Source organism: Glandiceps talaboti, chromosome 3 (assembly GCF_964340395.1).
Source record: "Glandiceps talaboti chromosome 3, keGlaTala1.1, whole genome shotgun sequence".
NCBI classification, from domain to species: Eukaryota; Metazoa; Hemichordata; class Enteropneusta; family Spengelidae; genus Glandiceps; species Glandiceps talaboti.
In genome coordinates, this window is record NC_135551.1 from 20,334,532 (window position 1) to 20,350,072 (window position 15,541).

The 15,541-nt window shown below is 38.8% G+C and overlaps 1 protein-coding gene across 3 annotated transcripts; it reads right to left on the reverse strand.

Annotated features, from left to right (window-relative positions):
• Positions 1-1,148: 1,148 nt before the first annotated feature.
• Positions 1,149-14,505, reverse strand: LOC144454004 (uncharacterized). Of its 3 annotated transcripts, none has more exons than XM_078145396.1 (5): positions 14,340-14,505; positions 3,822-6,610; positions 3,238-3,351; positions 2,769-2,940; positions 1,149-2,171 (listed from the first exon to the last, which is right to left on the reverse strand). In XM_078145396.1, exons 2-5 carry the CDS (start codon positions 6,576-6,578, stop codon positions 1,990-1,992), a joined length of 3,225 nt encoding a protein of 1,074 aa, XP_078001522.1. In that variant the 5' UTR covers positions 6,579-6,610; positions 14,340-14,505; the 3' UTR covers positions 1,149-1,989. The 3 variants fall into 3 exon arrangements, with proteins under 3 accessions (XP_078001522.1, XP_078001524.1, XP_078001523.1); XM_078145398.1 differs by lacking the exon at positions 14,340-14,505 and adding an exon at positions 14,095-14,185; XM_078145397.1 differs by lacking the exon at positions 14,340-14,505 and adding an exon at positions 6,732-6,759.
• Positions 14,506-15,541: the final 1,036 nt, after the last annotated feature.

Genomic DNA, 15,541 nt, shown 5'->3' on the forward strand with positions numbered 1-15,541 from the left:
GTGGCTGACGAAGACTTCTCGTAGTCGACTCAGCCCATACCGTCTCACGATCATTCTTTCGAGTCTCTGGTCAAAACGACTAAAATCTTGTGACGAAAAAATGATCTTGCATGCATCGTGACATATTCAGCATTACAGCTCTTTCAAACTTACCGTGGTGTCTTCGAAAATACAAAATTCTTAGTACTTTCAGGGTTGGTACACAGTTCGATTGTAAAGGCAAGAGCAAAACAACTATATCACACTGAAATTTCCCGCTAAATGTCACCACGCATGCGTACTAACAATATCTTGTTCCCACAATGCCATGCGAAAAACTAACCAAAAACAAAAGCAATACAGCATGCATCTCACGCCGATGAGGGCGGAAATTTGCATCGTACTACGTGCGACACACATGACAAATCTTAGTCTGTGGTTCGCGGGGAAATCTCCTTATACAATCCTTGTCTGTGCATAGTATAGGCCAGTTATTTGAAGTTAGGCAATACCGAAATCATGTTCCTTTTTGTCTAATTTTTAACTTATTTGAAGTATGCCCTGGCTATTAATTTTCATTTTGTCTTACCAACTCCAAATGGTCAACTTGTATTTTTTTTCAGGCTATCTTTAGTGTTGTTCAGTTTCACATTGTTTGGCTCGCACAGTGCACTTTTTAGATCATTTACATATGGGGTAAAATACATAAGAATGCATATTCATACCAATTACAGATTTTTTAAGTGATCTTGAAATATATTATGTAGGATAAGGCAGTTCGTGACGAGAGATGATTATTTTCATTCGAATGATGCTAATATATATATATATATCTTATAGCAGATTGATACTCACCGAGTTATATATATATATATATATATATATATATATATATATATATATATATATATATATATATATATATATATATATATATATTAAATAAATATGTGTGTGTGTGTGTGTGTGTGTGTGTGTGTGTGTGTGTACTGTGTGTGTGTTTGGACTCTCACACATAGAATCGACTTCGCTTGAACTGTTGTTATTGCAAAAAATTCTATCTCCGAATTTCTTTTGACGCTATTCATTGGCAGCAAACTACGCATAATCAATCAAAATGATACATATGAACAACACTTCGTATCATTACATTTAAAATAACTTTATTTTAACATCGCTCACTTCTTCAGTATATATATTGCAGTTACATGATTGTGAATCTGTAATATACTTTTCCCAAATATAAAAATATATACAATTGCAAGGATTTACCATAGAACAAGTCATACATTTTTTTCATGATAAAGGTTATGACATTCTCCTAGGAAACATTCGGGTATAAGCTATGTAACAGTCACTGTGAAATAAATGTAAGAACGGCAGTGTTTCCATCAGCACCATAATAATCGAGATTTATAGGAGAAACTTGTCATCTCTCAAAACGTTTGTATCAGTATTGAGATTTAAACGTCCAGTCAGACTTTTTGTTTTATATTTGCCTTTCGTACACTTTTATTGATTGCTGCTACCGACTAAATGATTTTGGGTGATAAAATAGCAACTGGGTAACTCATTCAACTTTGAAATCTCGAAATCTTTAATCTTTGAATTTTTTGAAAAATATACCTTAGATGTATTATGAGATTTTGGGAGTTTCCTGCAGGGGTTTGTTGGGAAAACCTAGTAGGCAAATCCATCATCACATTGACCACAATCTCGCTGCCTTGAATTGAATGACAGAGCACACCTAAGTGCAGCTTGAGTATGACTTCATAGCAAGATTTCAAAATTGAATAAATTACCAGGGTGTTATTCATCACCAAAAATCACATGTAAGTTGATAACAATTGTAGTCAACACATGTGTACTAAAAGCAAGTCCGGTTGAACTTTTTCCTTTAACGAATAAAAGTTCGTCACATTCATTGGACGGAGAGTTTATTTCTGTACTGACTTAAAACTTAACAGTACTGCTCTTCAAAATATGACGTGAAGGTTTATCTCCCGCGTTTCACATCCTATGCATTATTTCGGCTATTATGTCTCTCCGACTCATTTCTGGCAATTCAAGCAGTTTTAAAAGACTTCCGATATCGGCGTTAGGATCTGTTCCCCAGTCTCGTAGCAGAGCATCGCATGGATCGGATTCCCTGGATAAAATGTGAACTTCTCGTGCCGTTTTACCTAAAACAGCTGAGGAGTAAAATTGACAAAAAATAGTCAAATATTATTATATGGTCAATCAATAAAAACACAACGTTTACAGCCTGTATCATAGTAGTGTTCGTTGGCTTTATGAGACACGACCACGTAGACACCAATAAAAAAAACTGCACATGCTACTTTTAAGATAGCAAGACTGAATGAATAGTTTCTTACTACATTTTGTCTATATAAATAAAATGAAGAGATTTGACGCCATATACAGACATCAAACGCAGACGTCAAGACTAGTGTAGACATAAGTCTCAGAACAAAATTACTAGTAAAAATGTTAGAAATTGAAAAAAAAATCAATTCACTGAGATATACAAATTGAAAACGTCGGAAATTCAAAATCAATCAGGAGCACAAAATAACCACCGTAATCTGAGCTTTAAAAAATATATAATAAAAAATCTGTGTCTGGGTTGATCTTGACTATGTCCTATGAGTGATCAACAGTGAGGATCAATTCATCAAAGGTAAATTAAGGGATTCAAATTGAAAACAAGAAACGTATGGAGATTGGAAATCTAGAATCTAATCAATTTGAAGTCCTATATCTGAATCTACGATTACGTCACTTACCGGCCAAGCCAGTCCAGTCTTTCCCCAGAGTCTGATTGACATTGAGGTCGTTGCAAATCAGACGGTATACATCGTGTTGGACATTCAGAATATGGGTATCTCTAGTCAGTGAACGAGACACGATTCCCCCAGCTGACCGCCTACATCTCCGAAGAGTCGCTTCCTCATACGCCTGAAACAAAAACATTTTCAAACATGAATGTCAATTGTTTCAAAAGCATTGCAAGGGGAAAATTGTGACGATATACGGACTTTGTACGGCGAGCATAAAAACGGAACTGACCGAAATAAATTCGTTCCAAGTATATATCCGGCATATTGTCACAAATTACACCTGCTCAGAACAAAACCCCATACCGTAGGCAGAACACACCCTTACGCCCACGTCACCAAGACGAGACGGACATACGGAATATAATGTATACAACGGATCTCAGAGACTTATTGGAAACGGAAGTTGTATCCGTACCTTTCCATCACGTAGTTCTATTCTTCTTCCATTACACCAACACGTCATTGGTTCTGATATACCTAAACCACTGTCAGTTGTACGTGTAAACAACCTGAGGACATGAACTGCTGACTGTAAGAACAAAACGAGGGAGAAATATTAAATGAGAGATGGACCGACAACTCCCCATCCCGACAACTTACATATTTGAATTGAAAGGCACTAGTTGATAAATCAATTTATCGAACACCCACCCCTCAAAGTGGTTATCCAATCAATCAATCAATCAATCAATCAATCAATCAATCAATCAATCAATCAATCAATCAATCAATCAATCAGATCAAATAGTCAGTCCGGTAGACAGTCTACCTACCCACCTACCTACCAATTGCATCCAACCAACCAATAAACTAACCAGCCAGCCACTCACCCACATACCCTCTAAACCAATTGATCGATCAACCAACCAACCAACCAACCAACCAACCAACCAATCAATCAATCAATCAATCAATCAATGTCAGTCTCTAACCCAGTTGTTACCTTGTTAAAACACCCCCCCCCCCAAAAAAAGAAGAAGCTAAAATCATACCACATACCTCATTTCTTGCCCCTTTCTTGAACTCATGTGGTGATTGACAGGGACATTTTGGTCCCATGGTATACTGGCACTGCTCAAAATCCCTTCCCACAATCCTTTGCAATCTGTCTTGCATACTGTTTATTGCTGGCACTGCTGTATAACCGGGTGCTGAACGAATCACTATTTCAAACATATTAAGTTCAGACAGTAGTTTTAATTTATATATGACATGTTCACTGAATTTAAAACTACCAAAGTCACTGAAAATGTTCAAATCGAGCTCCCCATTTTCTGGGTTGAAGTCGTGATCATATCGAATACACTGGCACAACAGTCTGAGAAATACCGACATTGGACAGAATAAGCCAAAGTCGACGTAGAGGGCAGTGTCTTCAGATTTGGTTTCCCAATCGGAGTAATGTACTTCAGAGTTAAACTTTGGTAACAGTTTTGGTACGGCGTAAACACTCCTGACGGCGGTGCAAACGCCTCCAATCGACAAGTGCTCCGTAGTAATGTCTTCATCGTCAGCACTAGGTTTTTTTATTGAAGGTATAGGGCAAATAAGATCGTTCATTTGTAGCAACTTGAGTACTGAATTAGCAGCACACTTGACGGTCTCATCTTGCGTAGATTTGCTCTGTGATTGTAGAATACTTTCCACTATGTGTTTTATCAGGCTTTCTCGCCCTAATCCCGTTTGTTTGAGTTCATCCCATTGGTCTTTGAATCCATACTCCTGCTTTGATCGTTCGGGAATGTTAACAATGGCGGCCATAACGTCGACGAGAAACTTCGGATCAAATACTATTTTTTCTTTCAATTTGTCGTCGTTTGCCTGGTAGATAATTTCTCCAATGTTTTGGAAGAAGTTTAACATTTCTACGAATTCTTCTTCCGTCTTCATCTTGTACATTGGATTTTCGAGCGACTTTTCCAGGAACAGATGATAGTTGCCAACATAATTGCCACTTTCCCGTTGGTTTCTTATTTCCTTTAGGAAAGCCCAGTACTTTATAGGCCACTCTTTCGTCATAAATTCCGCATTCCTTGCTCTACTCCAGACCTCTTCTCTCAACGTTTGAAGATCGCAGTCTACTACCGATCTTTCAACCGAGTTTTCAATCTGAAACAACGGCGAATTGTTACTGTCATTCCAAACGACTATATTGTAAAATTTTCTGGGAAGCCGACTCGTTATGTCGCTGACAATTCTGTTCCGGTCGGCTGTAGTCACTGAATCTCTGTGTGTACCGACGAGAAAGATTGACGCATTTTGATGTTCGACATGGCTTTCAATGGAATGCAGCCAATAAAGTATGATTTTGAAAGTGCCGGCCATGTCTGAAACCGCCTCTTGTAAATTGAACACAATTATATATATAGAATGACTGTGCATGAAGATATGGTGGGCGAAGTGATAGAGTGGGTGTCCGGCAAAGTCACGGATTGTAAGCTTAGTTCGTTTCCTAGGCAACACGCTCGCCTTTATCAAGTGACTAGATTTGATGGCACAAGGAGAAGCGCCTCTCTCTTTCTTTGATGTTGCTGTGGGTGGAGTGGAGAAGATGTGAAATAATTCTACCATAATAACGAAGGACACGGCGACAATATAGTGCGAGATCTTGTCCCCTGGCCATTTCCATCCACATATTAGAGCTAATAAGTATCCTGGTGGAATTCCAGCTACATATGTAAAGAATCTCCAGCTTTGTTTCCCAAGCTTAGCTTTCAGGGTGCCTAAAACACTGACGTATAACTGTCTTCCAATCACCAGTCCATATCCATGAGTAATTCCCACTCCGAGTCCTATCAAAAAACTGTATAACCACTTCTTGTCGGCGCTATTACGATGAATGATGGCAATTGCAGGGATGATGACGTAAGAATGGAATCCAGCCTCTTTGTGTCCCCCAAGCCCGACAAGCGTCCCAATCATGAAGAGGAACACATGATAGATGCCCTCAACGTTGAGATATTCAAAATCAGCATCGATGCATGTAGGGGGCACCATGACACACAGCGAAATAGCCATACCTGTACCAAGAGATGCCCCGAATGATGGTCCCACGAAACTGTCGATCATAACCCCGAAGAAGAAACTCGCACACAAGGCTATCATTGCTCCGTAAGAGTCAGATACGTAGGATATGGACTCGTGCATTTTCCAATGAATAACGGCATCTGAGAAAACAGCTAAAGCGTATATACCTATTGAAATGCCAAATCCATCCCTCACACCGAAGGCCAGTGCAGAAAGTCCGAAGATACTCATAAGTAATATTGCAAACCATGGAACAGCGTCCGAGAAACCAAATCTCATCCCTACGTAATAAAGGAACATTTTCGTCAATGTTATCAAGAGTATCTTCAACATACATTTTGCGTATTGGAACGCCTTTTGGTGAACTTTTGATAGTCTTTTTGGTTTTAATATTCTCAATGTATGTTCTCCGACGGCCTCTTCGAACTCGTTGCTTGTATCATTGGTTATCACTTCCCAGGCGTCATTCACACTGTTAGCGTCAACTAGATCGTGATCGATGCCGACAGTGCTTTCTTCCCGAGGATTGAATTCTTGCCTAGTCAGAGACTTCCGTAGGCTAGTCTTACCCTGTCTTTCCTTACCCACTATGTTAACTATACTTCTGTGACAACGTTCTTTCCCAGTTTCTATGGCAACCTCCTGTGCTTTTAGACCTTCTGGTCCCGTGACGTAGCCAGCTCCAGGTGTTAACCCCATTTCGTAAATAGCTTGGCTTTCCTTGGCCATAATTGCACACCAGGCCAATTATTTCAGAAATTCTGGAAAACAAACACAGACAAATATTAGTTTAGTGTGTTTGAAAAACTATACCGTACATTTGATTTAACTTTGTGCTGCCTACGTGCTGGTTGAGAGGTACTACATGGTATGTTTACGTACCAAAAAAGGTAAAATTCGCACCTGGTCCAGTTGTAGCCCACTTGTCAAATCGCGATGTCATTCAACTACCAGAACCAATATTAGTAAGCCAACAACGGAGTTTTAACCTTGGTCTCTGCAGCGCAAATACAAACATATACAATTTACATTTCAAATTTCTCCGAAAACAAAACTTGGTTATAAACAAGTCAACGCCACCTAGTACCTGTGTATTTCTGTCCCAATTACCTCACTTATACAAATCAACCACACCTGTGTACTTTTACTGGATAGACCTTGAAATAAAAAATCTGGCTATTTATTCTGACGATAAATATGTTTACAAGCTACTACAAACCCACCACATACACGTCACATTCTTGTACACACACACGTGTACATGTACATGTACATGCCAGCAGGGCATGCCAGATATCGCTGGGTCAGTTCAGTGAACTCCCCTCACCTTGGGGGCGCTGTATTCTCGTGACCTCGCTGACCTCTACCCTGCTTCAAGTTTGACACTGACAGAGCCTTGGGAAATTTACTGAAAAAAGCCCCTCAAACATCCCTAGTCCGATAACTACAAAACCTGTGTTTTGCGGCCCAACAGAAATATACTTTAAGGGAGATTTGTTGCCTTTTCCGTAACCGACTGACCAGTGCATTAAAGTTCGAGTATGGGGAATACATTTTCTTTCTCAAAAATTCGTCCTGTGCCTGTCGCCCTCTTACTTTGTTTCATTTTTGATACAAATTTCAAGAGAAATGTTTTTTTCCCAAAATATTCTCTAGCAACACAAGCGTGGCGGATGTATAATCAACGAGTGTACAGTCACTTCACGTTACCACGATTATGTCGGATATTCTTAAAATCCTAATTACCTACGTAATCTCTATCACTTACGTAATGTTGTGGAAAATACCACGAGCTCCATTGACAACAGAGGACATGTCTGAAGGTTGCCGCCAAAATAGGTAAGCTATTTGTAGAAAGTGTGATTTGATGACGCACACATGGTGTGTTCATGCTTTTGACATGCACACACCGAACAATTGATTACATTGATTATAGTTGTAGTCTTTCTGAAGGCCAAACAAACTACTAAGGCTGGGGTCAGAATGTACGGCGGCGGGGGGGGGGGGGATTCGGCTCCCACACCCTCCCCACTAGCTATCATGGGGGATATCGATGCTCAGTGTTTCTGCCCAGAATCAAGATTGAAAGATAAAACCCTGCTGAATAAATATCTCCAAGCCAAGTAAAGCCCAATGTGAGACCTTTAAATTTTTCCCGATCCCAAAGCTCACATACACATTGTATATTTGTAAAGAAATCTCATTGTTATGTATGGACGCTGAAATTGATTTCCAATTTAATGTAGTGAAGTGGAGGGGGGGGGGGGGGTGTAGACGGGAGGGGAACAACGATTTTTTTTGGGTTCATTGGGGGTATGAACTTTTTTGAGAGCGCGAAAGGGGGGGGGGGCTGCGACAATTTTTTTGACAAAAATAATTTCTCCCCAGCCCGGCTACCCGCCTTAAATTATGACAGCCTTTAAAATACGACAATTGAAGCACTAGCCACTTATTTCCATGTTTACATAACAATTACAATTCAAAACAACATTATGACAGTCAGTTTTCGTCACGTGACATGGTTGGCATATGTCTAGTCTGCCAGCTGTATTCGATCGAAACATGTGACAAACCTCTGACAACGTGACTGGAATTCTCCGTAGTGGCCTGGGGACGCGGACAGACATAGGTCAGAAATGATACAAGCACGATTGTTAAACGTCGCGTGACTATTAGTTAATCGTCCTAGTTTTTAAGCTTACTCCATTTTAATCTTTCACAAACTTTTATGTTGACTTTCTTTAAAAAATGAATGTCATATTTGACGACACGCGACAAATAGGAGGTGGTGTTATCTCGACATGGCCCATTAATACATGCCTATATGCAGCATGCAGCAAACACAGATCATCGTGGGCTTTTTAGAGCCGTCATTATTCATGGCATGGGGATGGAGGGATTGTCGTGAAAAAAGAATGAGTAGTCCCCCTGCCTCGCTTGAGAAGTTTGAGAAACCTTCGCCCTTAAAAAGAAATTTCGCATGACCCCTCCCCAATAAAACCAATCCTATATATCGCCTGGCTATCTATCTGTCTGTCTGTCTGTCTGTCTGTCTGTCTGTCTGTCTGTCTGTCTGTCTGTCTGTCTGTCTGTCTGTCTGTCTGTCTGTCTCTGTCTCTGTCTCTCTCTCTCTCTCTCTCTCTCTCTCTCTCTCTCTCTCTCTCTCTCTCTCTCTCTCTCTCTGATGCAATATTTTTGACATGTCGCACAGTCTTACGCACTTTATATATGTAATACATTTGTAATACAACGGATGGGGGATAATGATTTCGACCAAGTCTCATCCGAACATACACAAATTACTCCGGTATTTCACGGTTCATTAGTGATGTATATTTATTCTATAAATCGTAGTGTGGTAGGATAAATAATCAAATCATTTTGTGTTGCTTGGCGTCAACTCTGACTTGTACGTTTTTGTTTTTATGAATACCGCTTGTAATCGAATTCTCAAGGACAGTCAACTTGGCTAATGTTTATTTAGCACTATATACCGGCGACATTTTTCTTTTTTGTAATTCTCATCCGAACATCTGATCTATTTTGGTTTTTATTTTCTTAAAACATTGTTGTTGATGACATTTTGCTGATATGAATGTTACATTTCAAACCCTTTCGTAACAATTATTGTTTTGCGGTATTTTCACTTGCAAAGTGTAAGTTTTGAAAGAGTTAACCAAAACTTATTATGTTGTAAAATTTATCACATTTGCTAAAAAATAATAATAAAATCCTCAAATAGAGCTAGGTCAGAATTTTTTGCCGGATCCGAATCCAACATAACCTTTTATCTGTGTACAGAAAACACTTGCCTGACACCGTACCGATACATCGTATTTTTATTATTTTCAGATGAAATGGATTTAATTAACTTGATGGGCATGGCAGGATGTACAGTAATAGTTGTGTGATTTGTTTTTTCGAAATTATTCACTGGGCATTAGTTATTTTTAATATCCGTTACTCAAAATCTAAATGACCCTTTTCAGTACACCGTTGCGGTAATCGTATAATACGCGTATAAATTACAACCGTATGGTGACAATTTTATCAACCACACTTTTGCAAACATATACACTTATATCTCGATATCACTTCTACGCCAAAATTGAATATACTTGGTTGTTGGTATGTTTTTGTTGTTAACGGACAACCGCTATGAAAGTAATAACTTGAAACTCTTCCCGCGTCTCCTGCAGTGTTTGTTAGAAATACGTTACACCTTACTTTGTTCATAATTATGTTGAAACGTTGAGTACTTGTAGGCAAATATTAGTACATGTAAGTATAGGGGCAAGTACACATGAGGAGGCTGTTTACGTGACTGCCTCATTACAGCGTTGCCCTTATCCACGTGAACGGCGTCATATGACGAGTCTGTTACGTCAACAAACAGGTTACATGTTTTGCACATGTTGTCAGATATACACGTAATGACCTACTCGCAATATCTGACATCCTGAACAGCAGAGAATCAACTTCGGGTAAATGTATTTGAGTAAATGTAGTAAATTCGATCAAATTGATTTGTGGGTCCGCACCTAAAAATCATCGCCCAAATATAATCACGATTTCAACCTGTTACTGTACTACTTATGGACCTCTAATTAACATGTACGGCACTGTCTCTAATTATTGGCATTTTTAACAATTATCAGCGAGTAATTGTTGATGGTCCGATTGATAACATAATGCTCAACTTACAGCTAGTGCAGGTTTGGAAGAGGATAGGTACTCACTTCTCTCTCTCTCTCTCTCTCTCTCTCTCTCTCTCTCTCTCTCTCTCTCTCTCTCTCTCTCTCTCTCTCTCTCTCTCTCTCTCTCTCTCTCTCTCTCTCTCTCTCTCTCTCTCTCTCTCTCATGCTGTCAAGACTGTACTAAGATACAATGTGTCGTGGCGGCCACGCCCCATTTATTTCAAAGAAAGAGGCAAGTCGATGAGGGTTCATCGGGACAGCATATGCTCGCAAACCAGAGCTGTTACTAGTATTTCTGTCGCGATACCGGCGGTGCGTCTTGGACGGCGCCTCAAAAGATGGCGTGGTTTACGAGGATGTTTTTTTTCTACCGTCTGCTACGATTCGGAAATAAAAATAAACAATAAATGCTGCATTGTAGCATCTGTTTACTGAAAGAGGGACAATCTTGGCAAAATTGAGGACGGCCGTGGCAAAATTGACAACTTGCTATCTATTTTATTGGGATTGTCCTCGTCTGAAAACAGTTTTTAGGAAAAATTTGATTTTTCAAACACACTGTGACGACGAGGACGGTTCTTCACAAAATATATGAACTAGTTACTCAGAACGACCCTTTTCCTCAGAATTTAGATTACTGAGAACAATATGAAATGGATATTCTTATGTACAGAAATATGATACATGTATTGATGTTAAGACCGTTAACGTGACTCTTTGAATAGCCGTGTGAAAATATACTATTAGGCGGTACGTATCAATTTACCGCCAGCCAAATACATGTAGAACTTTATACAGCTCAGAGACCGGCTACCATCATTTTCGGGGCGTGCAGGATCAGCAAGTCAGATAGCCAAGTCTTAGGCTAGCTTCGATGTGATATATCGCATGAAAACTATAAAGTATCAAGATGCATGCCACAGATAGAAGTTTCCTGGAGAAAGGATTGAATATGTTTATATGAGACTCCGTTGCCCAGCGTGTCTCAACTATTCTATTAACAATGACGTCATACGGGAGTTCCCCTACAGCGGGATCAATGACGTTTTTCTACGAATTGGTCATTGCCTACCAAGTATTGCTAAATATGTTGATCAAGACACTGTGAAGTTTAGTTTAACGATTACAATATGTTTCACCGGAAACATGTCATTTTTTTTGGCTGTTTCTGGTTTGCAAGTTTTTAAATCATTTCCCCATGAAGGTAACATAAGCATAGTTGTCACGTGAAACTTAAACAAATAGCGTGCTGGAGTTTTTTGAAGGTGAATACACAGCACAAGTGTTCGTATATATGTTGTTAACCATATATTAATAATATGAGAACTGTGATAAACTAAACAAGCATGTCAATCATAATGAAATTTATAAATAGAAATCTAAATATGTGGCGCAGAGCTATACACATAATTAGTAGAACAAGAAACATCGCGCATGTATATACTAGTGAGCCATGCGCGAGCTCCGTGCGCGATGTCATATAATGTTCTATTCTTACGCGTGTACTTCAGTGCCACACGTTTAACGATTTACATGCTTTCTGTTTATGTTTTTGAAATTTATTTCAGTATTTTTTTCAATTAATATCCAAAAACAATTTCTCAATCTCAAAATAGATACGAACTCCTGTGAATACAAGACAGAATGGTCACGACCGCAGCGAATACGCACAGGGCAAAGACGGCGAAATTATCATCATTATTAATACTACGTCGTCGAAACAGCTTAAAGAGTTTGAAGTTTGTTGTCAGAGACCGTAAATTAAGACAGAAACGAAGAAAGACTTGATAGCAAATGTACTGCATGGACACCAAGTGAATTTTAATTAAGCCTGTACAAAGGGGAAGTATGGGTTCGATGTCAAGTCCTGGGGGTGGTCTTGTATACTGAGTGGGTATGGATTGTGACCCACATCATGCACATTCCTCCTATAAGCGGAAACGAAATCTCACGGTCCTGTTCATTCATTAACAAAGCACTTTCGAAACATAGAGGAATAGTCTAGAAGAAAAACCAACACTTCAAAAGGAGGGTACATTAATCATAACTACTACTTGGCAAACTTTAATATTTAACTTTAAGGATTAGACACCCTGTTGGCATGTAAAGACCCAATTCGGATTAGGATGAAAGACAAGTTGTTTAAATAATAATATGTAACTGGTCCAACACAAACTAATAATGCCATGTAAATGGCTCCACCGATATGATGGCGCCAATGTGAGAACCTGGGATTCAACCATATAAGTACCTTCTCGTTTAATTTGATCACGTGGGACGCAGAATTAATTGGTGGGGTGTTTACAAAAGAAGGAGAAATATGGGCATGGCGAACGTAGTTTACACATTCTACCAACCTTTATTGAAATAAATTCTTTGGATCCGTCGTGTGTGTGTGTGTGTGTGTGTATATATATATATATATATATATATATATATATATATATATATATATATATATATATATATATATATATATATATATACACACACATGCGCGTGTGTGTGTGTGTGTGTGTGTATGTATGTGTGTGTGTATGTGTGTGTGTTTGTATGTGTGTGTGTTCGTGTGCGTGTGTGTGTGTATGTGCGTGCGTGTGTGTGTGTGTATGTGTGTGTGTGTGTATGTGTGTTTCATGTATGTGTGTGAATATTGATACTCATTTCCTTTTTGTTGACCTGTCAAGTTTTTGTTGTTATCAACAAAACCACCGATTAAATCTGGGTCCCGTGTGGTTTGATGAGAACATCGTACGTACATTTATTGTATACCACGGTACTACAACATTACGTAATAGTATTAGAGTATACGATTTTACATATTATTATTAGACACACATCTTATGTCATCATATGTGCCATGGTTAACTAGTCTAGTTCCTATACGGTACCATTACGGTTTACACCTCCACGTTGACATCCAGACTATGGTTTATACCCACTTTCAAATCATGGCTTTAGTTGCATCCTAAACGCTTTTACCATTCCCTTTTACGACGTTTTATAAGAAGAACGACAACTGCAGGGAATTTGATGTCCGTACACTGTAGTATACTATACTGTGTACAGTTTGAACACAGACACTTGTTTCCCCGAGATATGTTTAAGACTACAATAAAATATCAATAATATATACACAAATATACACAAAAGCTTGCAACAGAACACGGCCACAGAACGACAGCCATGAACTTTAACCGACTGTTTTACTCGTCAAACATTTCGAAAGTTTTCCCTTCAGTCACCTTCCTAGTTCCCAAATTAAATAAAACTGCCGATAAATCGCGGTGTGCGGACTTATGCGATCATGGAAGCCCGTGTTATTTGACCCCTTTCATTTATTATCGGCCAAATATGTCAATATTATCGATATTTTATCTGATTGTGAAACAGATCTCGGGAAACAAGTGCCTGTGAGTTTGAATTCTAACATTGTGTACGTGCAAGCGCCGAGACCCTGAAGAATATAAGTCATAGAAAAAAGGTGCATTCTAAACAACAATAATATAGAAAGTGAACTTCATTTTAGAGCTGAAATATGTGCTTACCTCATGTTTATGAATCGCTAAAGTTTGTCGTCCTACTTATATGTACTATTCACAAGATAGCATTCTCTGATTCTAACAATGAATAAACCACGCATATCTCCTCACTGTAATCTGGCATGACATGTTGTGTTCTGATTTGCGCTACTGATGAACCCATCATAGACGTTTTTAGGTTGGTAACCGCTAAAGGGCAAATCTCTTGTACAGTAGTATACAGTCATTAGCACAAAGAAAAAAAAACTTACCGTGATCAGCAGTGATAAATACAGACCTAGGCTATAATGTAAATTTCAAGTAGTTGCACACTCAGCTCTCGGATACATTATTGAGATAAGGCTATTATTAGAGTCAACGGCATAAAGTTCGTCGATCTGTACTGTGGTCAAAACACGCATTGAGTCGTGATGTCCACTCCCGGATCCGAGTCACTAATGAGACGGTCTGTCAGGAAGTTGACACACATTCACAGAGGGTACATCATGCATCATTTTAAAGTCAAAAGTTCATATTGTCTGCGCATGTCCTGTTTATGCTAAGCCTAAGGAAAACAATGACAGCCTACACTAGTATAAAGTGACTAGTATTAGTAACAGAAAAGCTACGTGCATTTTACATGTCTAGACGAGTAGATACGAGGTCATTTACAATCAAATTCAAGTACAAGTTCAATAAACTTTGTTTTTTTTCTCTCCGTGTACTAGGTTTCTCAGTTTGTTTGCCTTGTGCTTCCTTGACTAATAATGAAAAAATAATACCCTACACTAATGAATAAATAAACAAAATAACAAAAACAAACAAATGAATAAAAATAAATAAATAAAATAATTTGCTATGGTTAATAAGTTGCAGGGATAAGTTGTAAGTTACATACTGTCGGATATACCCTCACGACGTTTGGACAATTATTTGCGGCTCAAAATTTGGTTGCCATGGAAACCAGCGGCAAACAGACTTACACTGCGTGGGACAATGACTAGAAGCGTTGCTATTCAAAAAAATAATCACAATATATACACAAAACATTCATAGCCAATATGTCCATGTTGGACATCATCAAATGACTCGTGGCAATCAAGCCATATTGTTGCTCGGTTACCATGGTAACAATATATATTTGAGCCAAAGTATATCGTAATGATACAAAATTACAAGCTGATATAGGTAACTGACAACAATGGCGAATCAAGTGGATTTTGTTGTTGCCATGGTAATGAAAAACAAATGAAAATTTCGTTTTTGGACAACACAACGGGCCTGGGAAGTTTTGGGGCCGGGGACAGGTTACCTACCACATGCACAGTACACACAGCGTGTGCTTTCAATATTCAACACGACCCTGGCACGCACCCAATGATAAACTTTAACCGAGTTATGACTCATAATGAGTATACTCTGAAAAGTGCACACCCTGGTTGTCTTGGGTACCCAGACTCTCACCGTTGAGGGC

Bases quoted from the DNA above. Each gene is read 5' to 3' on its own strand.
- LOC144454004 (XM_078145396.1), bottom strand. From the start codon at position 6,578: ATGGCCAAGGAAAGCCAAGCTATTTACGAAATGGGGTTAACACCTGGA. The intron at 3,352-3,821 runs GTATGTGGTATG...TTGTTCTTACAG, and splicing joins AGAAAGGGGCAAGAAATGAG to TCAGCAGTTCATGTCCTCAG. The intron at 2,941-3,237 runs GTACGGATACAA...TTTTTGTTTCAG, and splicing joins TAGAACTACGTGATGGAAAG to GCGTATGAGGAAGCGACTCT.